This window comes from Osmerus mordax, chromosome 18 (genome assembly GCF_038355195.1).
Source record: "Osmerus mordax isolate fOsmMor3 chromosome 18, fOsmMor3.pri, whole genome shotgun sequence".
Lineage (NCBI taxonomy): Eukaryota > Metazoa > Chordata > Actinopteri > Osmeriformes > Osmeridae > Osmerus > Osmerus mordax.
The window spans coordinates 11,100,884-11,128,824 of record NC_090067.1 but is presented as its reverse complement, the minus strand read 5'-3'; the positions used below and the strand labels follow the sequence as shown (position 1 = coordinate 11,128,824).

General features: G+C 50.0%; 2 protein-coding genes across 15 annotated transcripts in view; both read right to left on the bottom strand.

The window, feature by feature from the left end:
* Nucleotides 1-381: 381 nt before the first annotated feature.
* Nucleotides 382-8,379, bottom strand: ubp1 (upstream binding protein 1). 2 transcript variants are annotated; one of them, XM_067255452.1, is made up of 16 exons: nt 7,554-8,379; nt 4,931-5,082; nt 4,705-4,781; nt 4,369-4,474; nt 4,014-4,120; nt 3,473-3,625; nt 3,155-3,265; nt 2,763-2,933; nt 2,506-2,609; nt 2,336-2,390; nt 2,150-2,243; nt 1,925-2,015; nt 1,719-1,837; nt 1,232-1,374; nt 868-919; nt 382-725 (listed from the first exon to the last, which is right to left on the bottom strand). In XM_067255452.1, exons 1-16 carry the CDS (start codon nt 7,667-7,669, stop codon nt 688-690), a joined length of 1,689 nt encoding a protein of 562 aa, XP_067111553.1. In that variant the 5' UTR covers nt 7,670-8,379; the 3' UTR covers nt 382-687. The 2 variants fall into 2 exon arrangements, with proteins under 2 accessions (XP_067111553.1, XP_067111554.1); XM_067255453.1 differs by having other exon boundaries at nt 2,826-2,933.
* Nucleotides 8,380-9,479: 1,100 nt separating this feature from the next.
* Nucleotides 9,480-27,941, bottom strand: part of clasp2 (cytoplasmic linker associated protein 2) — a 46,590-nt gene continuing 28,128 nt past the window's right edge. For 2 of the 13 annotated variants that reach the window (XM_067255279.1, XM_067255287.1), the window contains 24 exons: nt 27,345-27,368; nt 26,601-26,702; nt 23,689-23,871; nt 23,240-23,284; nt 22,009-22,116; nt 21,245-21,307; nt 20,382-20,488; nt 20,132-20,155; nt 19,642-19,797; nt 19,262-19,353; nt 18,969-19,032; nt 18,167-18,226; nt 17,015-17,178; nt 16,676-16,754; nt 15,075-15,218; nt 14,786-14,929; nt 14,523-14,629; nt 14,284-14,401; nt 12,756-12,963; nt 12,258-12,451; nt 11,923-12,051; nt 11,605-11,811; nt 11,375-11,491; nt 9,480-11,244 (listed from right to left, as the gene is read on the bottom strand). In XM_067255279.1, the coding sequence (XP_067111380.1) occupies nt 11,170-11,244; nt 11,375-11,491; nt 11,605-11,811; nt 11,923-12,051; nt 12,258-12,451; nt 12,756-12,963; nt 14,284-14,401; nt 14,523-14,629; nt 14,786-14,929; nt 15,075-15,218; nt 16,676-16,754; nt 17,015-17,178; nt 18,167-18,226; nt 18,969-19,032; nt 19,262-19,353; nt 19,642-19,797; nt 20,132-20,155; nt 20,382-20,488; nt 21,245-21,307; nt 22,009-22,116; nt 23,240-23,284; nt 23,689-23,871; nt 26,601-26,702; nt 27,345-27,368 (2,714 nt within the window). In that variant the 3' untranslated portion in view covers nt 9,480-11,169. Of the gene's footprint in view, nt 11,245-11,374; nt 11,492-11,604; nt 11,812-11,922; nt 12,052-12,257; nt 12,452-12,755; nt 12,964-14,283; nt 14,402-14,522; nt 14,630-14,785; nt 14,930-15,074; nt 15,219-16,675; nt 16,755-17,014; nt 17,179-18,166; nt 18,227-18,968; nt 19,033-19,261; nt 19,354-19,641; nt 19,798-20,131; nt 20,156-20,381; nt 20,489-21,244; nt 21,308-22,008; nt 22,117-23,239; nt 23,285-23,688; nt 23,872-25,209; nt 25,237-26,376; nt 26,404-26,600; nt 26,703-26,973; nt 26,992-27,344; nt 27,369-27,941 lie in introns of all 13 variants that reach the window. The other 11 variants (XM_067255283.1, XM_067255289.1, XM_067255285.1 and 8 more) reach the window with 8 other exon arrangements.

The window sequence follows — 27,941 nt, the reverse complement described above, 5'->3', positions numbered from 1 at the left end:
AATTCAACTTGAGTACACACACCATATCTACTAGAAAGGTTGCACGAGACGCACACAAATATTGTGGAGGTTAGCTTGTGGCTGTATATTAACAGGAGAGGGTGTGTTTAAGGGAGACCGAGCCCACAGAATGGCAGCCACAGTGAATGACACACATTTGCACACAGAGTGGACTAGGTTTCCCACCTTCAGTATTGGTTTCCATTGCTGCATATACATTACAGAATACTGGCCAAGCACTGGCTGTATTGTGTGTGAGTGTGAGGGGGGATCATAACTCTTATCCTCCCATCCTCTGGTCAGACTCTCACTGACCCCCCCCCCCCCCCACCTTAAATGACCCTTCCCCCTCTCACCCAACGCACATACAACCATACAAAAATAGAATCGAAGTTAGGTCACGCATCACAAGGATTGCCCTCACCCCACATCCCCCTCTCCCTCAAGATCGATCTCCCACATCAATAAGTGTTTTCAATATGAAACAATGAACACACCCATGTCAGATTCTAACATTTACATGGCTTAGGTCAGTCTCCACAGCAGTCCACTCAACCAACTGAGCAATGTGAGAGAAAGATGTGTGGGGGGGGGGAAGTCTGTGGGATTGGGGGGGCAGGGAGTGAGAGAAAGAGAGGCTTCTTCTTTAAATTGAGGGTGGAGTGGAGATGTTGTGGACCTCTGTTGCTACTTGAGGATCAGGTGAAGACCCTCCCCCAACTCGTCTGGAGAGGGAGAGAGAGAGAACGAGAGAGCTAGCTTAGCACAGGTCAAATCAACATTAGAAAACCAGAGGCTATTCCTTCCCCTGCCATGATACAACATTATGTTTACTGACGTAACCAGCGAGTCAGGTTAGGAACCTACCTTTGAGCGTGCTGATCAAAAAACAGCTCTCGTCGGGTAAGTTGTAAACCATCTGGGACAGAACAGAGAAAAAACCAGTCAGGTGTGGTGGAGGGGCAGACTGGGGCAGACTGGGGCAAACTGGGGCAGCCCCTCTTATACTGAAAGCTGGAAAGGGGGACTGGTGGGTTGTGTAACAGACGGTGTACTGTATGGAAATGCCATGCAAACTGCAAACACTCAAATAAAACTGCTCTTCCTGGAGAGATTTCATCAATAAGAAATGTATACAAAAATATATAGGGTGTGTGTGTGTGTGTGTGTGTGTGTGTGTGTGTGTGTGTGTGTGTGAGAGAGAGTGTGTGGGTGTGTGTGTGCTCTTAACCTGGTCACTCAGAAGGATGTGTATGCCTGTGGGCCCGTGTCGGTAAACCTGGTTGATCTGTCCCAGAGGCAGGCCGCACACACACGCCATCTTACGGATGAGCTCAGCAGCAGTCAGTTCCTCCAGGTACAACGCGTGGTACACTGTGCACACAGTATTGTTAAAATGATTCTTTCTAGACGTGTAAAAAGGTGCCCCCACAGTATGCGCCCACAGTATGCCCCCACAGTATGCCCCCACAGTATGCCCCCACAGTATGCCCCCACAGTATGCCCCCACAGTATGCGCCCACAGTATGCCCCCACAGTATGCGCCCACAGTATGCGCCCACAGTATGCCCCCACAGTATGCCCCCACAGTATGCCCCCACAGTATGCGCCCACAGTATGCGCCCACAGTATGCCCCCACAGTATGCCCCCACAGTATGCCCCCACAGTATGCCCCCACAGTATGCCCCCACAGTGGCTGATCTCTGGGCAGACGCACCATGTGAGCTGGAGGGGTTGCTGTGTTCTCCGTTTTCGCTGTCGCATCTCCTCTCCAGCAGGGGGCTCTCGCTGAGGGCCTCCTGACACACGTACACCGTCAACCTGGGGCGCACGGACCTACACACACACACACACACACATTATGTAATGACAAAAAAAAACACACAACATGTTTCAACTATCAGACACATAAGCCACACACACCTGGATTTAAGTGCATTAAAGAGTCTGATCCCGTCTGCAGGTCCACAGATCTGGACCAAGTCGTCCCGGGTCAACTTCAACAAATCAGAACCTGGAGAGGCAGAGGAGGTCAAAGGTCAGGAGGTCAAGACGAGCAGGAGGGGAAACACATTCAGAACCAAATGGGGGTTGATATGGGTTTGTTAACACATGTGTGTGTGTGTGTGTGTGTGTGTGTATACACACCTGAGAAGTGTGTGAATAGTCTGGTGTAGGAGTTGAAGCGGTTCTTGAGGAGCCACTTCTGCGTGTCCTGGATGGAGGCGGCAGGACCCAGCTGCTGCAGGGGGAACACAAACACACGGGCGTCAGGAGGCTAGCCCGGCTCCTCAACACTGGGGCCCAGCACAACACCTGCCCTGGGGGACTGACCTCCGCGCTGCCCTGGCTGGCAGGCTCAGCCTGGTGACTGGGAGACGAGGAGCCACTGTTTGAACACAGACACCATCAGTCAGGACTCTGATATGGACGTTAGAGACAGGATTTATACACAAGTCTGTTGATGTACTTGAGCATGCCCAGGCAGGTGCTTATGTGCTTACCTGTCTGGTATTGATGAGGCAGTGTAGGTGGAGAGGGGGGTGGAGGTGAAAGTAGGAGAAGCTGCCTGGTTGGTGCTGATGTAGGCATCTGGCCAGGGAGAGCACTGAGGATCAAATAATGACACAAATATAATATATGGATAAAATATGAAAAATATATTTCAAATTCAATATAAAAACACGTTATAATGGAGCTCTAACAGAGAACCCCGCCAACATGGCACCCACCTCCAAGCTTTCGTTCACCATTTACTTACAAGTAGTTGAGGGGGTAGGGAGCTGGGTGTTGCAGGTGGCCGGAGAGGAGAGGCGGGACTTACACTGCCCCTCTTGGCGAGGGAGTCCCCACAGTCGGCAGGGAGCGTGCGCTTGCTCGACTTCTTCAGCTCGTGGTCGCCTGCATCCTCAATGATGGGCTCCAGCCTCATCTGCACAAACCCACATCACCGCAATTCAGCATCAAAATACAGTTATTAACATTGTGTCGATGGCCAAATTGTTTATTCATTACTCTTTAACTGTTGCTGAGGGTGTTACTTGGCTGAGTGCCGATTTAAAGGGGGAGTCGATACACTGCTAATGATTGGTCAAAGCGTTTGGGCTGGTCGATGACAGCTGAAGCCTGATAGGGTTAGGAGCTCCTACTGACCTCTGATAGGATAGTGGTGTCGTAGGAGGGCTGGTACTTCTCCTTCTCCTGTGCAGTCCGTTTCTCCATCTTCTCCCTGTCAGTCTTCTGCTTCCTGTCCGCCCCCTTTGGCTGGAGACCAGGAGCAGGGAGAGGGAAACAAGGAGTGGGGGGAAATAAAAAGATGTAGCAATAAAAGAATGAACGAGGAATGTTGGCTGGGACAAAGGGATACAAGAAAAGGTCTAACGTTGAGTGAATTAGTACCTCAGAAAGCATATCTGGTGTTAATGTGTGCTGTGTGCATGCGTGTGCGTGTGTGTGTGTGTGTGCTTGTACCTTGAAGACTTTGATTTGGCAGGAGGCAGAGTGGAGGTGCTCAGAGTACTCTCCGCCATCTCCCTGTTTGAAGGTGTCGATCTGGATCCTGAAGGGAACCCCCTTCTCCCCCCCGTGTTTCCTGGGAGTGAACTCTGTGCTGATGCAGTGCACCTGCGAGTGGAATGGAGGGGTTAGGCTCTGTGAGTGTGTTGCTGAGTCCTAGCATTGTGCACCGATACAGAGGGGGAGGGATAGCGTTAGAGTGTATGAGATAGTAAGAGTGAGACAGACAGACAGACAGACCGACAGAGATAGAGACAGTGTTAGAGAGTGTGCAAGAGAGTAAGAGTGAAACAGACAGACACACACACACAGACAGTGTTAAAGAGAATGTGAGAGAGTAAGAGTGAGACAGACAGACAGACAGAGAGAGTAAGAGTGAGTGAGACAGACAGATACAGACAGACAGACAGTAAGAGTGAGTGAGACAGACACAGATACAGACAGACGGACAGACAGAGAGAGTAAGAGTGAGACAGAGAGACAGTGTGTAATGTACCTGTACAAACACAGAGGCTCTCTTGTTGAGGTCCCAGAGGAATTCGGCAGCGTTGAGCTGAGATGAGTTCTTCTTGGGCTCCACGATGCCCACTGACATGGGGATGTCTACAAACACACACACAGGATGACATCATTATCACACACACACACACAAACACACAGGACGACATAATTATTACACACACAGGATTACATCTTTATTACACACACAGGATGACATCATTATTACACACACACAGGATGACATCATTATTATACATGCCACAAAGACAGTCAACTAACACTGCCTTCAAACAACCCTAACAGAAGCCTTGGGTGGACAGGAGCCCTTTGTCGTCGCTAGGCATTCTCACCGATGTCTAGGAGACGGTCTCCGGGGCGATTCCACTTCCAGCCCTCCAGCTGCTGGTGCTCTGTGTACTGCAGCCGGCGGTCGTGGAACACCACCCTCACAATGCTCTGCAGCGACCACAACAAACCATAACACAACCACACCACAACCACCGCAACACATGATGACCATGTGACTAAAGTTATACCCCCCAAAAAATCGAATGACGATACACAAGCCCCTGTAACCACTTGATTACAATAACACAACTGGAAGAAGGACCAACAGCACACTGTTACAAAATGCGTTGGTACAACAAGTCTTATACCACAACCATAACACCATGAACACAACTCACCTTCACCATCTTGTTGTTGAGTTCTGGTAACTCCCCCAACTTCCTGTTGTCCAACAAGCGGATCTCATAGGACTGGCCTGAGAGAGCGAGAGGTAGAAAGTAAATAGAAAAGAAAAGAATACAACCTCCACTTTAGTGTGCATAGTCAGTTGACTGAACCCTTACAACCTTGTTGGTTTAAGTACAATAAGCGCAGACAGAGACAGAGAGACAGAGAGAGAGTCACCTTGGTTCAGGTAAGTGAGCGTCTCATCGTGCAGTTTGACGGCGGGCGAGGTGGCAGCACAGAGCACGTACTGGAACGGGGGGTTCTTGGTGTCGCTGTGGGGAGGCAGGCTGGAATCCTCCTGCTTGAAGATGGGCAGTGCCAGCACGTCACTATGGAGACCAGGACAGAGGGAAAGTATGAGAGAGACAAAGGTAAACAAAACCTTGATAGGGTTCATCGACTGATTACACTATAACTACAGTTTTATATGTACATAGTACTAGGTATCCAGACAAGAGATCAGTCAGTCACAACAAACAGACCAGAACATTACTGAGACAGACTTTGTCCTGAGACCACCCAGACATGCTCCTGAACTGTCAACAAGTATGGGTGTCTGTGCATTTATGGATGTGACAGAGGCCAAGTTGCAAAGACTACCACCTCCTCCACCCCCCCCCCTCTCTCTCTCTTCATGCCAAGGAATGTTGTTCATGTCTTCACTCAAATCTCATGTTAATTAAAAGACCCATCCAGACAGGCAGGGCAGTCTACATGGTGAGGTCAAGTGTGACTGCAGTTTTAAGCCTGAACCAAACAACATATGGCTTGGTTTTCACATCTGAACCAGAGGCTACCAGCAGAAACCAAAATCCAGCCCAGTTTCTTCTGATCCATTAATTATAGTATATTTACTGTTTATTTCTTGATTACCTACAATGGATGATGTCCAGATAAAGCCTTTGCTCTACGTTTCAAATGATGACCACTCTTTTACACTTGTTCCACCTGTTACACTGTGAACAAACCGTGGCCGCTCCCAGTATACGATCTAGCCACCAGACCGGGCGAAGCCCTGCTGCTATACTCAGCAATGCTGCCCAGGAAAACGCACACGCTACCTGACACTTAAGGCCCTGTGTCCACTGACACACTCAGTAACATTCCGTCCTTACGGAACACACCAGCTGTTATTCTAAACATGAGCCTGACGGAATTACTACTACTACTACTACACTCGCTAAACTCAGATATGCTGTACTGTAAGTGGCTAGGGAGAGGGGTCGCAGAACGACCTGAGAAACTTTGCCTCCTTATTCCACAGAAACATTGGACGTGTCCCAATGCTCGTCCTACCATGCTATTTAGTATGCCCGACAAATATTTTGTCCTCAATACATAGAATGTCAAATGCAGCATGCCAAAAATACCAGAATGTCCAGTTGCATCAGGTCGCATTTTGCAGGATGCAAGCCAGCATGCTTTTATGGCTATTCTGATGGCAAAAGGTACATCACATTGACTGAATTGCACAAAAGTAGTAGTCAACTTCATAATTGTATGCACCCTGCTTGCAACATTACGGACTTTGTAAGGGCAGCAGCATACTGAAAGTAAAAATACAACGGGAGTACAACGGTACTTAGGAATGGTTCGCTTGACCCGATGTTAGTTTCCTCAAGGATCACAATGACTCTTGCTCAGAGACTTGTTGCTCTTGTGGTTAGTGGTAACTGTTTTAAATTTTTTGTACTCGCTGTGATATTGTTTTTATTATTGTTGCTTGTTTTTTCCACAGGTACACTTGCACGTATAGCGGTTCATATTGTTTAATTGTAACTTGTTTAACTACATGCTCTTATGGTTCTTCCCTTTGGCACTTACTTTGGTTGTTCACAATGTGTGCTTCATGTTTTGGCTACTCGCAATGTTTTGTGGCTATCTTGTTGTTATGATCAGTGACCTATGCACTTTGTAAAGCTCTCTCTTGGAAGTCGCTTTGGATAAAAGCGACTTTATTTTAAAAATAAAACAAATGCGATTGAGGACACAGATTGCCACGCCTCGCCTCCTGCATTTCAACACAATAGCTGAACACACTCCTTATCCAGTAATCATCTAGTACAACCATAAGAAGGTACACCTTGTATCAACATCCAGCCAGCCTTATCAAACAAACAAACCACACAATGTTCAATCCAGCTTTAAGATAACCCTCGGTACGGTATTATCAATACAGAGCTAACTTGTTCATGTCATATGACAGAGAGCAGGATAGCTTCTTCAAACTTGTGTATTGCAGCCCACCGTGACTGCAACATACAGTTGCAGTCACCAAGTCATCTTGTCGATGACCACAGTTCTAAGGGTGTAGCAACTCCCTGGCAGGGGTACAGTCAGATCAGTTTGGCAAAACACTAATCCAATAATCGAGCTTCTGGCAAACACAAGTTGGACTCAGAGCATGGGCTTGCCTTTGAGCGTGGGAGAGGGTGACTCGGACCACACCGGGGCAACACTTCCCACCTCTCCCCAATTCATAATACCGGTAGTAATAATCACTGTCCCTAAATGACCACCTGCTGTGACTCAGCCCCCACCCAGTCCCATAGCCCCAACATAGACTACAACTATACCACACAAAAAGGACACAATGTACACCACAGTAATGAATTCAGACGGAATTTGTTTATGGATGAGTACGCATCGGGTTTTAGAAAGGCAAGCAGCAGGAACAGTTTGTACCGTCCATCTTCTTTTGTCAAAACAAGGTGGATTTCGACTTTCTTTGCAGGAAATGTCCTGCTAACAATTTATTTGAAAGCTAAAATACTTTAAAAATTGTTTATCTCTGTCTAACCTCATACTGTAGGCGCCAGCCCCCAGCTCCTGCCCAATGCCAGACAGGCTGGCATCGAAGTCGTGCACCAGCCCCGACTCGATGGTCGCATCATCCATCTTCAGCACCCAGGCCATCGCTCCCAACTCCTTGTCTTCCGCTTCCACTCGGAGAGTCGCCAGCTTGTTTCAGGGACAGGGGAGCAGCTAGCAAACAAATGTGCTACTGCTTAACTGTAGACGTTGAAAGAAAGTTACGCTAGCCAGCTAGCTCCTTGAGAACTTTGATATGCCATTAGACAGCACTCCACAAGCTCGATGTGTCGCCATATTTTCCCGGAATGAGTTTATTAGGCAGCAGACACAGGAAGACGAACCTAGCTGCCTAATGTTAGCCAACGTAATATGCTGTAGCATGGAGCTAGCTATATTTAAGTAGTTAACGTTAGCCAAAACCAGCTAGCTGCAAGCTTGCTAAAATAAAAATTGTACCTAGTTAGGAGCTTTGAACCTTAGTCGTAGCATACACTAACTTGGTTAGCTAGTTGGCTAGTATGCCAACAATCATTATTATGTAAAAAAGCAGGGAGGATGTTGTTGACAGTCCACACGCCGCATTAACACGCAACGTCCGTCTACTGCTACTGCTGTCTAGCTAGCACGCTAGAAGCAGCATTATGGAACTTCACTTGACACTTGCTTTATTTTATGAGTCGAATCCTACGCGAAGCTTCCTGACAGCGCTCCCTGTGCCGTCCGAAACCGCTCTCCTTTTTTCATTGCGAACTCGAGCGACCGGTGCTACGGCTCCAGACCCGAGAAATGAGATTCTTTAGATATCCAAAGTGCAGTAGCTGACAACGAACCAGGCAACATCAACATGGCTCCTACCGACTGTCCCTTTCTCATACCCTCCCAAAGCCAGGCGCAGGGAGGATGCCAGAGGGATCGCCGAACCAATCACTGAGCCGCTCTCGTGCCAAGCATACGTTTGTCAACCAATAAGCCACCATAGAGCTTTCGTCATCTACAGAGCCATCCGCGTGCGCGTACACGCACACAAAAGAAAATTAAATGGGCCAGCAGGAGACTAATTACGTCGTTTTTCTGTCTACAGTTAAGTTACTTTTATTTTTTGACTAAACAGAAGTTAAGCTGCTGAAACAGTAGGCTAACTCGTTAGAATTAACACTTTAAACCAGTCCCATTGTGTGACCGCATGTTGTCACCTATTTCCATTAGCCTATTGTAATAATAATAATAATAATACATGTTATTTGGAGGCGCCTTTCAAGTCACCCAAGTTCACCTTACAATAAAAGAATACATGATAAAAGCATGAAAGACGTTGTATACGTTGCTATCTACACAGCTTTAGTACAAATGTATTTAGCGAGGCCATATATAATATGTCAGTCAGGGGTTTGACGTCTTCTTTACTGCGTGTATCTGCAGTCGTCTTGCACAGGTGTGGTCGTTCGTTCTCGGGGAGCGCTTCAACTCAGGGCGGTCTGATCTGAGTAGTAGACTGCGAAAATAAGTTCCATTTACAATCGCCTGTGGTAACTTCCGCAAGTTACAGCTACGCGCTTTTTATACGCAGTTATCTTGAATCTCGGGACAAATCGTTTTTTTCATTAGCATATAGGATTTAAAAAATAAGTGTTAAGTGGTAGTGCGGTCCCTAAGGCTACGTTATTTCAAATGTTCACCCTGTCTCTGACTTGTCACGACTACTCGCATGTGGTATGTGACATAACACTGCACTCAAGACTGGGCATGAAGGCAGGAGTCACCCCAGACTTTCGTGACAGGGGCTGATGTCTAGAAATAGCTAGTGGCAGATTGTTACATTTTCTTGCCATAAGGAACACACGCAAACATGAAAAGGCCTTCATTGGCGTACTTTACTATTGGTTCCACTAATGGAAAGAAGTCCGGCTGTCTGCACGTTGCACAACACATTTATTAGGTGCAAGACAAATTCCAGGTTACATCAAGCAGGTCTCTGATTTAGACCAAGACCATCATCAAATTCAACCCAATCTGAATTAGTTGGCCGATCATTTAGGAGCATCAAATGTCCACAACCACAGATTTAAGACGAGGGTTGAACCCATGAGGCATGGAGGTTTAGACCTGGTCGAGATAGATTCATGTATTCTAATGATTGACATAGAGGACTTTGTTTATTATGGTCTGTACAAGTGTTCTTTATTTTCATTGTAAGCACAGCTTTGTAAATGCACAGAGGAAACAGTGAACTCTAGAATGTTACTCACAAGAGGGAAATAATGTCACAATGAGAAGAGAAAGAGAAGAGGAAAATAGGAGCCATGACAGTTTTCCAGATCTGTAAATAATACATTTCTACAAATTCCTCATCAGAAAAACCAATGAGAGACTACTGCACGCGCAACAGAAGAACCAAAAAAAAAACATGGATGGGCACAGGTGCGCGCACGCGCCCCTTTTGGGACTCAATTATTTTACTGGATATTCAATTTTTTATATCGTATATAGATACAAATCCACTATGTGATAATAAGCCATGTCCAGTCATACTTTGACTCCATGGAGTAAGTAACCACTCACATCTTATCTGAAATGGTTGGATTTAAAACGGATGGGGAGGGGGGCAGTGGAGGGTAACATGGATTATTTTATTTTTTCAAAGCAGTGGGAATAATTTGTTTAAACCCCTTTCTGACTTTAGGAAGGATCCCGATAAAAAGTTTCTCGTTATAAATCGTCTCATGCATAGCCAAGCACATTATGTCTACCTCAGTCTCTGTGTAGCTAAAAGCAGGTATGGCCTTTTGAGCATTAGTGCTGGGTGGGTCGTACCTTGTGAACATCAGCACCGTTGAGTCCGAGGGGTTTCAAAGCCTTTAAAGCCCTTCACCCCCAACACACAGACAAAATAAACACAAAGAAACCCCCTCCTCTTCCCTAACCCTGGACAACTGTTCAGAAAATCCCCACCATCCACCCTCCTCCATGCCATGCCCTCCTCTCCCTAGCCTCTGCTATTTAGTCACAACTGGCTGGTTTCCATAGCGCCAACTCCCTCTTCCTTCCTTCCTTGTTGCTATGGAGGCCGAGGGCCGAGGGGTGTGTTTGGGAGAGACAGAGCTGGGAGTGGGCTTGGATGACACACACTTGGGGTTGAATGCGTGTGAGTGTTAAGTCGGGGATACAAGACAACACGAGAATAACCTTCCGGGGTTCAAGGGTCAGGGGGTGTTTTTAGTCTGAATGCTAGAGAGCAGGGTGGATCTTCGGCGTCTTAGAGGAGAGCTACAACACTCGTTCTCCTGCACTCCTCACCACAAGTCCCACAATGCACTGCAGCAGTAACGGCGGAAGAAGACGACGGAAAACAGGAAGTCCGACCCAGCGTGTGTCTGAGCCTGTGGGGGGGGGTATGGTTGAGCCTGCGTGTCAGTGTCTCTCAGTGTAAGCGTGTGTGTGTGTGTGTTTGTGTGACTGTGTGTTTCCGTTTCATCCAAATCTGTGCACATCTGTGCATTGTTTATAAGGGTTTGTGTTCATGAGAGGGTGTGTGAGTGAGTGGGTGTGGGTGTAGATTTCCGAGCTGTAGTTCTTGGTTTGGCCTGTAGGGGTGCTGTTTGTTCCTATAGGCCCTCTGGAGGTTCACTGCCACTGGAGCCAGACTGAGCCCGCTTGATGTACAGATTCAACAACTTCAGCTGAGAGGGGAAAAGGACATTAAATTAGACTGAGACCAAAAATACATACAAAGAGAAGTCAGACAGAAGTTCTGTGCAGGGTATGAATCCTCAAAACGTTGGAGGAAGAAATGGGAATCTGAAAGCTCACCTTGCTGCCTGTGAGCTGGCTGAGATGTGGTTTGAGGTCTTCTCCTATGACTGCATAGATGGCCACCAGACAGAACACACAGGCCTTCCTCACACTGCTTTCAGAGTTGTCGTAGCCCTGCAGAAGGTCACATAAAGAGGTTATAACCCTGCGTGTACCAGGATTTCTGTGTCTGTGTGCATCAAGTCAGTACTAAATCACCTTTTGGTGTGTGTGTGTGTGTGTGTTACCTGTATGAGTCCAGGGACGATCTCAGGCAGCATGGCCTGCAGGCCGTCCCGCGGGACCCTCTCGATGACCTTGGTCTGCATCTTGATGGCGGCCAGGTTGATGGGGTAGTCAGCTGACTGGATGATGGGACACAGTACCTTGACGCACTGGTCAGGGCTGATGGACGTCGCTAGCATGGAGGCTGTCTCCTCTGCCGCTCGCACCACCTGCACGCACGCACACACGAGCCAATCAGAGACGGCATGACACAACAGGACTGAATCCCAGGTACAGATACGTTGGATGTGTGTGAGAACCAGGCGTGTGTGTGTGTGTACCTCCTTGTGCGGGTCCTTGTGTGCTTCCAGAGCCTTCATGATGGTGAGCTCAGCGTAGTTCTTAAACCTCCAGGGCTGCCGGCTCAGAATCTCTCTCAGCACACGGAGGGCCAGCGCACGGATCACATGCTGGGAAGGACAAACCACTTTGTTGCTTTCCATTGTTTTACTTGCCCCGAACTGTAAAGTGATCTACCAGAAATGGACTGAGGATAGATGTCAGTGTTTCCCCTAGGTGTACAGCTTTGGGGGGGTTTGTTTTATAGGAAAGGGGGGGGGGCCCTAATATAATGGTAGGGGAAACACTGGATGTGTGTGTAGGTGTGTGTGTATACCTCTCTGTCTCCCAGCGTCTCTAGCAGGAGCAGTAAGATGGTTTTGAAGTGTTCGTCCCAGACCTGCAGCGTGTTTTCACGAATCAGCTTCAGCAGCTCACACAGCGCCGCCTTCCTCTCCTCCACACGCTCGTTGTGATTGGACAGCTCCTTCAGCAGGTCAGCAACCAGCTCCGACTGGTCCAGGTTACTGTCTGGGAAGGGTGCGAACCAATGGGGGTTGAGATTCGACGCACCGAGCGATGCCGTTCCCAGCATCCATTTCATGCAATGCATGTGTGTGTGTGCATGATGATCATTTACATTATAGTCATTTAGCAGACGCTCTTATCCAGAGCGACTTACAGGAAGTACAGGGACATTCCCCCCAGGTGAAGGGCCTTGCCCAAGGACACAACGTAATTTTAGCACGGCAGGGAATCGAACCGGCAACCACCTGATTAATAGCCCGATTCCCTAACCGCTCAGCCATCTGACCCCCCGCGCGTGTGTGCCTACCGTCTAGGAGCTGTCCTGACTCGTCCATGCTGGTGTCCTTGATGTTGTGTTTGTAGGGGGAATCGGAGAAGGGGTCCCGGGCCCCCCGGGGGCTGGAGGAGAGCAGGGACGTGTTGAGGAGGGACGTCTTGTTGTCCAGCGCGGTCCGACCCCCGTCCACCACGTCTGCTGCCTTCCCATCAGACCCACTGCCCCCCCCCACGCCCCCCTGAGAGACACACAGAGAGAGACAGGGACAGAGAGGGATATAGGGAAAAAGAGAAATGTGGATATTATAAGTGTTCACACTATTCCGACCTTCCTGTGACCTACAGTAGCAAGTTGTGGTACTGTAGGTAGTAGTACACCTACATACAATACTGCCTGTGACTATAAGATTGAATTGAGAATGTTGGGATCGCTTTAATTCTCAATTGTTATTAAAATAAGGCTTCAACATTTTGAATTGGATGTTGTTTTCTAGCTGACTCATGAATAACAATTAGATTTGAGATCTGTTATGCTGGCGAGGTGTGCTGGAGGGCAAAGCCAAGAGAGGGGTGATAGAGTTGAAGGCAGTTATACAAGCCGTGTTCCTGTGACTGTTGATGTTTTCCATCAAACCAGGATGGACGTGTTGATGAGTCAGGTGCAGTCTGCCTGGCAGATTGATGAGGTCATGGAGGAGGGTCAAGTTTCAGACTGACCCAAACATGAAATGTCAAGGGGTCGCCCTCCCGTAACGGGACATACCATGTCTTTATATGGGAGAGGAGTTGGCACGGCTGACGCAAGTGCTGACACTAAGGGTTTGTTTTTTTTCTCCCCTAAAAAAAAACTTGACTAAACATAAACGTGTGTGAAGGTGTATTCCCATTTGCGGCTCTATATGAGGGACGGCACCTGCCTGGGGAGGGTGTGCACCTGCCTGGGGAGGGTGTGCACCTGCCTGGGGAGGGTGTGCACCTGCCTGGGGAGGGTGTGCACCTGCCTGGGGAGGGTGTGCACCTGCCTGGGGAGGGTGTGCACCTGCCTGGGGAGGGTGTGCACCTGCCTGGGGAGGGTGTGCACCTGCCTGGAGAGGGTGTGCATCTGCCTGGGGAGGGTGTGCACCTGCCTGGGGAGGGTGTGCACCTGCCTGGGGAGGGTGTGCACCTGCCTGGGGAGGGTGTGCACCTGCCTGGGGAGGGTGTGCATCTGCCTGGGGAGGGTGTGCGTGGCAGTTGTGATTTATGAGGGTCAGAGTCCAGTGGAGGTCAGTTCCCACACTGACTGTGGGGGTGGCATGATGATCAGGTGTCAGGAGGATCATGTGTGTGTGTGTGTGTGTGTAATGCGTGTGTGTGTTGGGGACTCAATGTGGCATCCACCAGAGCTAGACAGGAACTATAAATAATCGAGGGGAACAAGGTGTCATACACATCGGGGGCACAGCTAGACTGAGACGGATCTGGTGTTTGTGGTGACGAAGGCTGGGCCCATCTGTTCTCACTGCCCCCCTCTGACATGGAACAGACTCCCCCCTCCCCCCCTTCCCCTGTTATCTTACTGGTTCGTTCATGTCCTCTTGGCTGCGGACACTGAAGTTCTGGATCGCCTCGGTAACGCCTCTGAGTGAGCTGTAGATGTCCTCAGAGTTCATGTTCTCCGTGTCGTAGTCAAACGCACTACACACACACATAATCAGAACACGTTCAAAACCTTTACACTGTAAGGCAATAGAGGCATGGAGAAAGGCATTAAAAACATGAACACAACCTAAGACCTGAGAGTGTGTGTGTGTGTGACCTTGGCGAGGGCGTGTTCTGGGAGGTGTTGGTGGGAGAGGTGAGGGGGCTGGACCAGCTGGCGGGAGATCGGGGAGTGTGGCGCGTCAGGGGGCTTCCCATTGGTGCCTGAGAACAAAACAACATGAACTCCTGCCAATCATACTTGGTCTGGTTTATTTACACGTCCTGGGTTATGTCTGAGAGTCAGCACTGCTGATATGTTGTGAGTGTGTGTGTGAGTGTGTGTGTGTGTGTGTGTGTGAGAGAGAGTTAGTGTGTTACCTGTGCAGTGTTGCCTGTGTTCCTCAGGTGGTTCTGCAGCAGTTTAGTGGCTCCATCCTGGAAGGTTTTAGGCAGGGCTCCAAGCAGCATGGTGAACTCTGGAGTATTCAACTGGAACAGCGAGATCAACACGGACTGGGCTGCCTGGAATACACACAGAAGACAACACACCCAATCACAGCCCTTAGCATGACCGAAACCAAGGGAATCTACGAAACTATGCAGCTACAACGAAGAAAAATGCGACGGTTTCACATGTTGTTACGTGCGTGTGTGTGTGTGTTCACACCTTCCTGACGTCTGAGCTCTTGGGCTCGGTGGTCCAGGTGATGATGCGGGACACGGCCAGGCGCGTCTCGCTGGAGTTGACAAAGTCTGGAGCCTCCATCTGCAGTGTTAACGTCTCGATGTATTTCAGGATGGCCACCTTCACCTGGACGGACACACACACACACACACAAACGCATTAATAAACATGGATAAACAGCCACTGCCTTTCATATAATCAACCTGCAAACATCCAATATAACCAACACACTCATATGGATCCTGCACTACATGCAACACACAAAATGGCCTTTGACGTTTTTGACCTTTACCTGCAAGGATACATATAGCACTGTTAGTTCAACCTCAAACATAAACAGACATATCGGTAAACACACAAGAGAACAAGCATCTCTACCAGAACATCTGTTGGAAATAAAATAACAATGGTGAATTTCTGGTCGACAAAAAAAAGATTGTGTGTGTGTGTGAGAGTGGGTGTTTCTGGAACCACAAGTGTTATAAATGCCCATGCTTGACAAAACTTGGAGAGCACAAAAAACAACAATTAGCGCGAATGAAAAAACGGGACGAATGACTAAGGAGAAACAAGACGACGGGCAACTTGGAACATGATTTCAGAGCCTTTCCAGACAAAACTCCTTCGCTTGCTCTCCTCTGCCTCCATTCTGCCAACTCAGTCTCTCTCCTCCCTTCCCCCAGTCTCCCTGCCTCCCTTCCCCCAGTCTCCCTGCCTCCCTGATGCACCATCTTGTCCTGGCTCTTACTCAGCGCGCGCGTCATAAAATATGCTCCCCCCGGAGCACACTGACCTGGGAGGACTGGTTCCAGGCTGCGACCTGCTCGTGCAGGCAGCAGGCGTGGCGCCTCGCTCTGGGGGGAAGCAATTTTAGCGCGGACCCGCCCCTGCCTCGCCCGCAACACGAGCTCCGCATAGGCTTCAGAGAGAGAGAGGAGAGCACCACGTCAACAGACGGAGAGAGGAAGGGAGAGGGAAGGAGGGAGGGAGACGGAAGAGAGAAGGGTACAGTAAAAAAAATTAAGGGATAGGTGAAGGGAGAGGGTGTGTGGGAGGAGGGGAGAGGGGAAGAGGAAGAGAGGAGGTCAGGTGGAGATGATTTAAAAGGACGAGTTGGGAGGGGGGGAAAGAAAAATATAAGAGTTAGTCAAAGGGATCGACAGAAAGGATGGGAGAAGTATGGAGGGAGGGGAGGAGGAAGGGAGGAGGAAGGAAAGGGAGGTTCGAGGGAGAAAAGGGTCCAGGCAGCAGGTCCAAGCCGATGACGCGTTTATATGGACAGCGAATGATACGTCTCCTATCAGAGTCCAGGAGTAAAAGGTGGGCGGAGCCAGCATTAGCAGGCGGAAGGTTCAGTGTGGGTGGGTGGGTGGGGGGGGGTTACCATGGTTACAAAGACAGAACAGCCCAAAAGCCATAGTCTCCTGCCTCTGAACTTCCCCTCTGTCCAGTCCCCCCTCCTTCCCCTGCCATCCGTGTCGCACTCACGTAAAAACCATGGTAACAACACAAACTTCAAATGAAACTCAAATCACTTACAAACCACGCACACTCAATCATAACCTTTATTTCTTTATTTTTACCTTGAGGTTGGGGGTCTGTGTCTGGTCCACTGTGAACCTCATGAGGATGGTGAACTGAAGATCGTTGGGGAAAGACTCCCTAAAGAGATCAAGAGAACAAAACAACAAAGTTGAACTCTTTTGTTTCTTTTAGCCACATTGAATTACACACACAAGCAGGCACACACACACACACACACACACACAGGCAGGCACACACACACACACCCACACACACGGGCAGGCACACACACACACACACACACACACACACACAGGCAGGCACACACACCCACACACAGGCAGGCACACACACACACACACACGGGCAGGCACACACACACACACACACAGACTGACCGTGTGATGTCCAGGGCCCTCTGCACCTTGGCCTGCACGGAGCCCAGCAGGTCGGCTCCCATCTTCTTGAGCAGCTGTGTGAGCAGCACGAACAGCCAGTCCTGCAGGTCCTCCTTATGCACAAGCACAAAGTCCACCAGCGTCTCCAGGAACATGCTGAACACCTGCGCACACACACACACACACGTTACACACACTGCATACACACGCTGCATACACACACTGCTCCGTGATAGCGTGCACACAAAACACACACACACGCAAAACAGACAATAGACACACAGGGACGTAGCTAGCAAACACCCAGGATGGGGAGGGGCATTATGGGATAGCATTAGTCTTCCAGGGAGATGCTGAGATCAGAGGTCCATGCAGAGGAAATATCCATCCATCCATCGAATTCAGGAATCACTTACACACAAATTCTTCATTGGTTGACAACCAATATGACAGCAATGATCTATCAACATGTCAGACAGCAAGCACCAATCACCACCATCCATCCGTTAGGTCACCACTCAATTCAATATGCTGATTGGCCGTGGACTACTCAGGACCACAGACCAGTAACCAATCACAAAACGGGGCAAGATGTCACAGAAATAACATCTTCAAGTGGGTTAGTGAGTGAGTCTGCGGTTGCCCTGGAGACGAGTCGCAGATTAGTTGCCCGATCGGATTAATGCGTGAGAGTCACAACCACACAATCAAACAAGACAGGCTTCGGACGTAACTTACTCTCTACAGAGAGTTCCGTGGGGGCGGGCGTGGAGGAGAGAGAGACACACATCAGTTAGCATCCTGGCCCACACAGCACACAACAGCCTCACTGGATATGCAGTGTGTTTTCACACTTCAGCCAGTTCATATCTGAACTAAGGGCGTGTCGTGAGACACAACACGAGAGATGGAGTGAGATGGAAAAAAGTCAACTCAAGAAGGCGGGGGACGGGGACGGGGGACAACAAAAACAAACAAACTGAAAAAAAGAAAGAAAAACTAACAAAAAGAGAAATGGTCCGAGCGAGATCGAACGAGAAAAACCCCAGAGCTGGAGGAGTGAATGGACTGGAGGGGGGGGGGGGGGAGAAAGAGACAAAGAGAGGAGGAAAAAGAAAGAAAAGGAACAGAACGGGGAGCGATGAGATGTACCTTGAAGGAGGCTGAGCTTATACCGGATTCTGCCGTGCCGTACACTCTGCCGGAGTCTCGCTGAAATTCACAACCGTCACCGTCAGACGAGAGGGGAGAGCAACACACACTCGACTGAGGGTGTGTGTTGGGGGGGTGGGGGGGTCCGGGAGGGGAGAGAGAGGTGGTGGGGGCACTCAAAACGCCGCAAGTGGGAGGGGGAGCGGAGTTAGAGGGGGAGCGGATTGTAGCTGGTTAGTCAGAAGGAAAGGATGGCTACGAATAACTGTGTGTGTGTGTGGGGGGGGGGGGGGGGGAGAGGGGGAGGTGTTCCCTTTAAGACAACACAACGCAAGGAGGGTGGGGGAGGCGAGGGTTGCAGTGAACGCAAGTGAGCACCGCCAGCGGATTGGCTGACGGGACAGCAAGAGAGCAATCCCATTGGCTAGGGAAGAGCGTGAGGGTCACACGCAAACTCAAGGCGTGGCATGCCGTTAGATACCAGTCAGCTACCGCCGCACGCAGAGCATGCTTGTGTGTCGGTGTGTGTGTGTGTGGGCAAGACTGTGTGCGTGTGTGGGAAAGAATGAGTGTGTGTTTATTGTGTTGATCTACGTGTCTGTGGACGTGAGACGATACGTGTGTGTGTGTGTGTTTACGGACAATATTCTCCAGGCGGTTGTTTTGGCAGAATCCGGTATACTGGGTGAAAATGAGTGAAGTGATGATGATATTGTAATCTGTCAGAATGTGTGTGTGTGTTTGTGTGTGAGTGAGCGTGTGTGTGATGGTGTTTCAGTGGCTTCCCAGCATGCATCCATACCTTACTGTGGGGATCTGCAAACATTCTGGTGAAGATCTCACAAAGTCTCTTCAGCTCCACACGACTGCAAAACCAAAACACAGACACAGCCACACTTACACCAAAACACAACGTCTCTCTAACCCAAGTGTGTCTAACGTTAAGTCTGGGCTGTGTGATAAAACGATCAGGGCTCTGGGGTGACCTCTTATCGGCTAATGGTTCTGGTCTGGGACAATGAATTAAACATGATAAAAGACATTTGCAACTGTTATTCCTCTTGTGAACTGGCTGATGAGCAGGGATTGGCTGACCTCAGGGTGCGCTGGTTCTTCAGCAGCGCCTGCAGTCCCAGAAGCCCCTCCTTCCTCTCCGACCAGTTGGCGCTGGCGCAGCGGTTTAACACCTGCAGCGGGAGGTGCAGAAAAGGCGGGAACATTAGAGGTCATGACATGAACTGCCAAAAAACACCAGTGCCAGAAACGCCACTTTACGCAGACTCAGTGAATGCATCCAGCGAAGAAAAAAAATAAAAACTGGCTCGTGTCCTGAGTAATTGTTCCGACACCACGTACAAATTCCTCGAGAGAGGATGCACGGTGCGTTCTAGCGCTTTCCGAAATCAATAGTCCTGTTTACAAGGCGAGTGCACACGCTCGGTGTTTGGGTGTTGATGATGTGGTGGTCAGCTGACCTCTGCCACGTCCTCCGTCTGTCTCATGTAGGTGGGGATGGCCCCTCCGTTCCTGGAGCTGTACGAGCGCTCCGAGCACGCGCTCGAGGCATCGCTGTTGGCGTCGTCATCAGAGTACATCCCATAATTGTCGTACCGTCGCCGCGCGGGTTTCTTCTGCAGAGGGGTAAGGAGAAAGAGAGAGACAGAGAGAGAGACATAGAGAGAGAGAGAGAGAAAGAAAGAGAGAGAGGGAGATGAGTGGATATTGGTGTCTCTTTCCCTGAGGTCACTACAGGTCTAGGCTGGGTGCCTGCTAGTGGATGCATTTATGCTAGGGGTTACATCTACAGTGTCATGGCATCTGCTAACAAACTAACTAGTATGTGGCTTTAAATCAGGGCCACCGTTAAGATGACTAACGGTGGTTAACAATACGAACTAAACTAAAACACTAAAGTGCGCACACACGCGCACACACACACTACTAGAAGCAGGTAAAGAGGCTGACCTTGGACCGCATGTCTCCCAACAGCTGAGAGCGTTAAACAGAGGCAGAATCAACGGGTTAGTTGGAGAACACACACTCTCAGGTCCCACACACTGGGGTCAGAGAAGACACAGAAAACACACTCTCTCTCTGCAGTGGACACACTCGCAACCAAGGGATGTGTGCAGCACAGGGGGAAAGACTGGTTGTGTGTGTGTGTGTGTGTATGTTGTACTCGGGTGTAGGCGTGTATGGTACTGTGTGTGTGTACCAGTGCGTCTGCAAGAGCCTCCTCTACATCTGAGCCGGGGTTCAGGACTCTCATGGCACTGACCGATGATGACAAGCGGCTGGACTGACTGATACCCAACCCTGACCCTGGAGAGAGAGAAAGGGGGAGAGAGATAGGAGAGAGAAATAGGGGGAGAGATAGAGATACGGGGAGAGAGTGAGATACGAGGAGAGAGAGATAGGAGAGAGTGAGAGAGAGAGATAGGGGGAGAGAGATAGGGGGAGAGATAGTACAGAGAGATAGGGGGAGAGAGAGATAGGATAGAGAGAGAGAGGAGAGAGAGAGATAGGAGAGAGAGAGATAGGGGGAGAGAGAGAGTATTACACACCAAAACAGAGTCCCTCTTTCACATACAAATCTCCACTCACACACAAAATGAACCTTCATTCAATCCACCTTTCCTCTCCCAGTCAACAAACAGTCCTTATGCTAGGAGTGAGCCCGGCCTGTCCACCCACACGGGTCACAAGTCACATGATGATCCCCAATCCCAGAGGGTGCCACCCGGCAAAGCATGATGGGAGGAAAAACATAACATGGAGAATGTGGGCGTGTCCATATTGATGGGGGTGGGGCTAAAAAGGGAAAGAAAGTAAAACGAGGGGGGGGGAGAGGGATGGACTGGAGAGGGGGCATGGTCGTCGTGGCAACACGCAAAGGGGAAAAGCATGCGGTTCCGAGCTGGAAGCCTAAGATCCGGGACTGGAATGGAAGTAAAGAAGAAAAAAATAAAAACAAGAATTTGTGGGGGGGAGGGGGGGGGAGAAAACAGATGCTGCCGATCCAAAAAGAAAAGAGCAGGGTGGTGAAGGAGAGAGAGAGAGCCAGTACTCAGCCTTCACCTGCAGCCCCGAGAACGTCAGCTGAATGGAGAGCTCCCGTGGAGCGAGAGTAGTGTCGCGTCGCTGCAAGGTAGAACACACACACACAGCCACACGCCCATCAACACACACACACACACACATCCCGAGTACACACACACACACATGCAGCCCCCGTCACTGTCAGCACACAGTGACAGTGACAAAGCACAGCGCTCAGTTACATGCTAACGTGCGTCTGAAGAATCCAGCCGTGCTCCCAGACAGTGAGGACTGACCCCGCCCTCTGCTTCCTGTGTCGCTAGTCTGTATGGGTGTACCACCGAGCCTCTCTGCGTCACAGAGGACACTCCCCAGCTAACCAGGAGCTTGTATCCTCATTTCCTTCACTGATCCACATACTGGAGAAACAGGCTTGGCTTTTATTTTATTTGCAAGCGGCATTATTTCCAGTAGTCTTTCACCTTGACATGTTGTCTGAGTTTTTATGATTATTCTTCCTGCCACCAAACTGCATTTGAAACCAGTCGTCCTTTTTTTGGGGCGCATAACAGAACGCATGGTGTGTCTGCCCAGAAAGTAGTTTGTTATTGTTGTGATTCCATTCCCCCCCCCCCCCCCCCCCCCCCCCCCCCGGTCCACAGCATTGTCAGGCAGGATTCTACAGGCCACCGTATCACTGCAGCGGATCTGCGTCGACATTCGAGGTGTGTACCAGGGCTGACTCTGGATGCATGCTAGGAGTGTCTGGCTGGCGCAACCTCTCTGTCCTGGGCGTTACTCACCCAGGGGCGTGAAGGAGCGCACAGGGCTGGTGTCCCTGCTGCTCTCCCGGCTGGTCTCCCTGCTGCAGCCCTGACTCATACTGGGCCGAGGGATACGGCTGCCCCGAGCTACGCCACCGTGACAACCCCGCCGGAGGGGGAGGGGGGGGGGGAGGGAGGAAGGGAGGGGGGGGGGGAGGGAGGAAGGGAGGGGGGGGGGGAGAGAGGTAGAAGTACAACGAAGGGAAAAGAGGATAGAGAGAACGGATGGAAGAGAGAGAGAGAAAACAAGAACAAATAATAAAGAAGTAAGGAGCAAGTTTTGAAAGAAAGATGGTGGAAACAAGGAGAAAGTAGAGAGGGAGGGGAAGGGAGGGGAAGAGGGACAAAGAGAAACAGAATAGTGGCAAGAGTGACAAACGGATAGAAAACAGGTTAAGAACGTGAACCAGGCTCCCTGAGCTCTCAGGATGCATCTCAACAGCCTAGTGATGCTTCCTCTGGTCATGTCCTTTGCTTTGACTCATTTGGGCTGGACTGAAGGAACAGGGCAGGAGTATTAAGATGCCCCCCCCCCCCCCCCCCCAACCATAGTCCCGGGAGAAGAGGCCCCCTTCTGACTGCTGAGGTGCATGCTGAGGCTGTAGGGCGGCTGTACTCAAATCACATGAACACGTACACATTCAGAAGACGATATTTCTCATACGCACAAACACACACGCATGCACACGCACACACACACACACAGGAGGGACAGGAAAATGGAGTGAAGTGAAAAAACAGATAATTTTTAGGAGGTCAAGAGTGGTAGGGGAGGGGATATCGGTTTTCATCCAATAGCATTTGGATCGAGGTGGCAGGCCGTTTGCCTAGCATTAGTGCCCGCCCCTTTAGCATTCAGGGCCAATCACAGCCTAACAAACGGTTCAGAACACCCAATGAAGCTTCCCCGATCCTGTGAAGCATTATCCACGGCTCCAGCCCATTGGTTAGTGAGGAGATGCTTTCACAAAGCTAGGATGACGGGAAATGAACACCATTGGAAGCAGTCACCAAAACACAACACATGGGGGGGGTCAGAGGTCATGAGAGGATTTCTGGGGTACGAACGACAGCCCGGCGGGCTGGAATGGCGTGCGGCAGAGAGGAGAGACGCTGAGATGGAGGGATGATGGGGTTGGATTAGGGGAGAAAGGAGAGAGGAAGGAGAGGAGGACGGCAGAGGGGAGACTGGGGGAGGCGGGAGCCTTACCTCCTCGGCTTGCTCCGTTGTAGATGGAACTAATGCTGGAGGGAGCTAGAGGAGAGAGGGACAGGGAGAGGGAGGGAGGAATAGAGGATAGAGTTGAGAGTCAGTAAATATAGAGAAGACAAGAGTTTGCCACTTGTGTCCGTGTACTAAAGACCCTTCACTCCATGCTTCTATGATGAATAGATGCATGGAGCCGGGGGGGGGGGGGGGGGGAGGGGTCCAACAGCCTTGTCAATCACACGGGGTCAATCACAGCCAATGAGACTCCAGCAGGAACAGACTCAGACGAGCAGAGGGAAAGCAGTCATTTATTCCACAGCCTGTACAGTAACGTTTTCAGACAAACAGATGCCGTTGACGGAGAAGGGGCAGAGGGGGCTTGAGGGCTGGGAGGACGACGAACAGTCGATCGATCGGCGTCGTTTCAGGAGGCCGGAGCGTCTACTCACCGACCGACAGGCGCGTGGGGGAGGAGTCTCGCGAGCAGCCCTGGCTGCGGGGGATGCGGCTTCGCCGGTGGCTGGCCCCGCCCGCCCCGCCCGCCCCGACCAGGACCCGCTGGGCCCCGGAGCCCAACGTGCTCAGAGCCGTGCTGGTCAACACACGACCTGGGGAGCCACTCCTGCTGCCAGCTGGAGGGAGGGAGAGAGGGAGGAAGAGAGAGGGAGAGAGAGCAATGGAGAGAGAGAGAGATGGAGACAGATGGAGAGAGAGAGAGAGAGAGAGAGAGAGATGGAGACAGATGGAGAGAGAGAGAGAGAGAGAGAGAGAGAGAGAGAGAGAGAGAGAGAGAGGGGGGAACAGAGAGAGAGAGAGAGAGAGAGAGAGAGAGAGAGAGAGACAGAGAGAGGGGAACAGACAGAGAAAGAGAGATAGAACAGGAGAAAGCACAGGATGAGGCTAGTTAGAACAGAGACGTGTGTCAGGGCATCATCCTAGAGCAGCTAAGTGTTCCTTCACAACTCTGGAGAAGAGGATCTGTGGAGGGGGGGAGGTCTTGGGAGGACATTTTGGAAAAAGTTTCAATTTGGTTCCCAAATATACGTCATCTCCTCCTCCAAATCCTCTGGTCCTTGTCAGACATCACACAGCTTTAACAGTATGAGACCACAGGAAGCTCTATGATGCTGATCATGAAATGACTACAGCAGTCAAGGGACTACGTGACCCACAGTCAGGAAATAGGAGGTGGTGAAACTAGGAGGTAAACTAGGAGGTGGTGTGATTCCCTCGTAGGCACACGACTGAAACCTAAATCACGCTGATCTGTCGGACACACACAAACCTCTTCACACGCTCCTCATCTCCACTACACAAACAGCTGTTCTGTGTTGCCTGGTAACACAGAACAGCATCATTCCACAGCAGCCACCACCCAGTGACGTGGAGCTAAAGCATGTCTCATGTAGGTGACGGGAGGAAGGGTGTGTGGGAGCAGGCCTGTCTCGTGGACCTGTGGATCATGTCTCCTCCCTGCTGGTAGATCTGTCTGAGCATGCTGGAATAGACACTGGTGATAACTCTCTCAGTTAGCAATTATAGAGTTGTGGTGGGTAAACTATGACGAGCTCTCTCTCTCTCTTTCTTTGTTCTGTTGCTCTCCCTTCCGCCTCCGTCCAAATCTCTCTCCCTAATCTGTCCCCTCGTTCTGGTTTCTCGTGTTTTGTTTTCAGGTCTGGATGTTGGCTGAGCACACAGCAGCAGCTAACTCTGACCCTTGACCCTGGCCCTGACCGGGGGACCCCCCGAGCCCAAAGGAGCAGTGCAGTTAGAGTGAGTAGGAAGCAGCCAAGTTTGAGTGTGCCTACAAGTCCCAGCATGCTTTAGCCACAAAGTGGGTGGAGCCCCAGGTGACCAGTCTGAATGGGGGGGTGGGGGGGGTGGTGGTGAGGGGAGAAGGTGTGTCGAAGGCAGAGAGGATGAGTAAGGAGAGAGGAGGGTATAAAAAGGTATTACTGTTAGAATCTTACCACCAACTGGGGTAGCAGACTGAGATCCTGAGCCAATAAGAAGGCAGGATTGTTGAGGGGGAGGAGCCGTAAGCCCATTGGTTGGGAGGAGGGGGAGCAGAGGCGAGGAAGGAACAGCAGGTTAAACAAGATGAATGAATGATGGGTGTTAGAGCACAAAGCGTCATGGGAGTTAGAACATAGAGCATCATGGGAGCTTCCTATTGGTCGGAGCCAACAGAATGAGGGCGGGGCCAAAACCAACACAAAGCAACCTCTATTAGAGGAAATAAATCAGAAGAAGCACCGATTCATCGCTGAAACACACACACGCACACAGCCAGCCATGGATGTGGAACAGCAGTGCATGTAGGGATAGCTGACACGTGACGTCGTCAAGTTAATGAAGGCTAAGCCGGGTCACGATGGAGGAAAATCAGGATGCCTCAGAAGTAAAAGAACACACAACACACAGAGCCACAAATCCCTCATGAACTCTCCACAGAACCCTTCTTTTTTCTTTCTGTATCCTAATCTGTCTTTCTCGGAATCTGTTCTCTGCCTGTGTTCAGCTCCTCATCAGTGCTAAACCCATGTGAACCTGAGAACAGGGAGTTCTTCATCCTCAAGTTCCATTGGTTACCTAGTGTACACGGGTCGTCTGTAACCAGGCAGACAATAGCCCAGCCGTCCAATCGGTGTTTAGCAGGAACACGGGGGGGCAGATTTACAGCGACAATTACAATATCAACACGCCCAAACGTTAATTTTGGAAGGCTGATGTGGTATTAGAGACCGAATGACACACAGACAGACCAGTAATGGGCAGCATTACTCAGCTCCACACAGTCATGTAAAACTGCAGCAAACACACACACACACACACACTTTGGTGCAGTGTACATGTGTCATGTCATCACCGTGTCGTGTCTGCCTAACCCTGCTGACAGAAGCACAAATGAACGCTTCACACCTCCCTCAGTGATGAGAAAACACCGCATGCAGACACACACACACACACACTTCAAAACCCACATACAGAAAAACTGGTATGACAGCAGCAGGTGTTCCCACTACAGAACACACACACACACACACACACACACACACACACACACACACACACACACACACTGACACACACACACACCAAAAATACTCTTGCTTTCCCACAAACGAACAGTGTACCTGGCGTGCAATCTGATTCGTCGGAACCTGAAGGCACAAAAACATTTGTAGGGGGCGAATCGTCACTGTTAGCAGACAAGCACAGCAACTCCAAAAAGGGTGTGTCGTGAACCTACTACTACACACACACACACTCTCATCAGAAAACACACAGCACTGGAAAGTGATGGTGTGTGTGGTGTGCGTGCGTGTGTGTGTAAGGCGTGTCGGGTGGCAGTGCGTACGTTGGGACTGGGACACCATCTTGGCTCGGCTACGGCCGCGCGAGTCCACCTGGCTCAGGCCTCCACCGGCCGTGGAGAGAGGCTGCTTGGTACGCAGGCGCCCTGGGGGTCAGAGGTCGACACGTTAGGACGCCACCGAGACACAGAGAGCAGCAGAATGACTTTCCTGTCCACAGCGAGACGCAGGCTAATAAACACACAATGAGTGGAATGAAGAATGAAGACCCTAGGAAGCAGCCAACGTTTAGCATTTAAGAAGCTGTACTGCTTAACACTAGTCTACTCACACAGTACACTTACCTGTTCTCTCTCTCACTCACACACACACACACACACACACACACACACACACACACACACGCACTAGTCTTACCATTGTTTGATCGGGCCCCTAAGGACAGAGAGTGAGGATGGTGTAAGCGTCACACCACCAACCTTTTATTCTACTACATTTACTAAAACATTACGTTTTTCATCTGCTCCATGATCAAAAGAACTCCAAAACGCTCACTGCTACTCTGAGCTACGATGATGAATGAGACATGAGTGAGGTGATATGTGAGGGTTATATGCAGGGGACAATCAGCAGGGGGCGCTATGGTTACAGAGCGCGTTAACTGAGGTAAACACCCCAGAATGCAATGCAGGAAGGGAGAGAAACTAAAGGAAACGAGGAAAAGGGGTCGAAAAAAAAGAGAGAGGCGAGAGGTGGGCGGAGCCTGTGGAAGAATGAGATGATCTTACCATCCGTTTTATCACACGCCTCGTCTTTACAGGCGGAGAGAAGTGAAGGAGAGAGATAAGAGAGACACGCAGAGAGATGGAAAGTGGAAGGAAGAGAGAGAGAGAGAGAGAGGAACACAGTGGCTGTGTTAGTAGAGAAGACTGTTTAAACAGAACCATGCATGTGCTAGGGTGACGTCTAACAACGCAGAGTGTAAAGGGACCTGTTATCGATCAGCTGACTCAACTCTTGGCAGGAATATTCTAATGTATATAGATAAAAAAATATATTATACTTTTTTTTTTATTAAAACATTTTGCCTTAGCGTTGGACTTCTCTAGACGCACACCAAGTTCAAACCGTTCCAATTTAAAAATCCATTAGTGACATTACACAGTGTAACAAATGAACAGCAGTCTCGTTAGAACGGTTGACCCGTAATCAGGTCGGGAACGCTGGAGAGTCTGAATGATCGATAAAGGACTCCAGTACGCATGCAAGAACATTTCATCACAAATAGAGGCCATGTTGATACATAAAACATACAGAGAACACATCCACAAGCCACAGGCAGAAACATCCAAAGCAGAGGAGAGGAAGAGGTAGAGGAGAGGAAG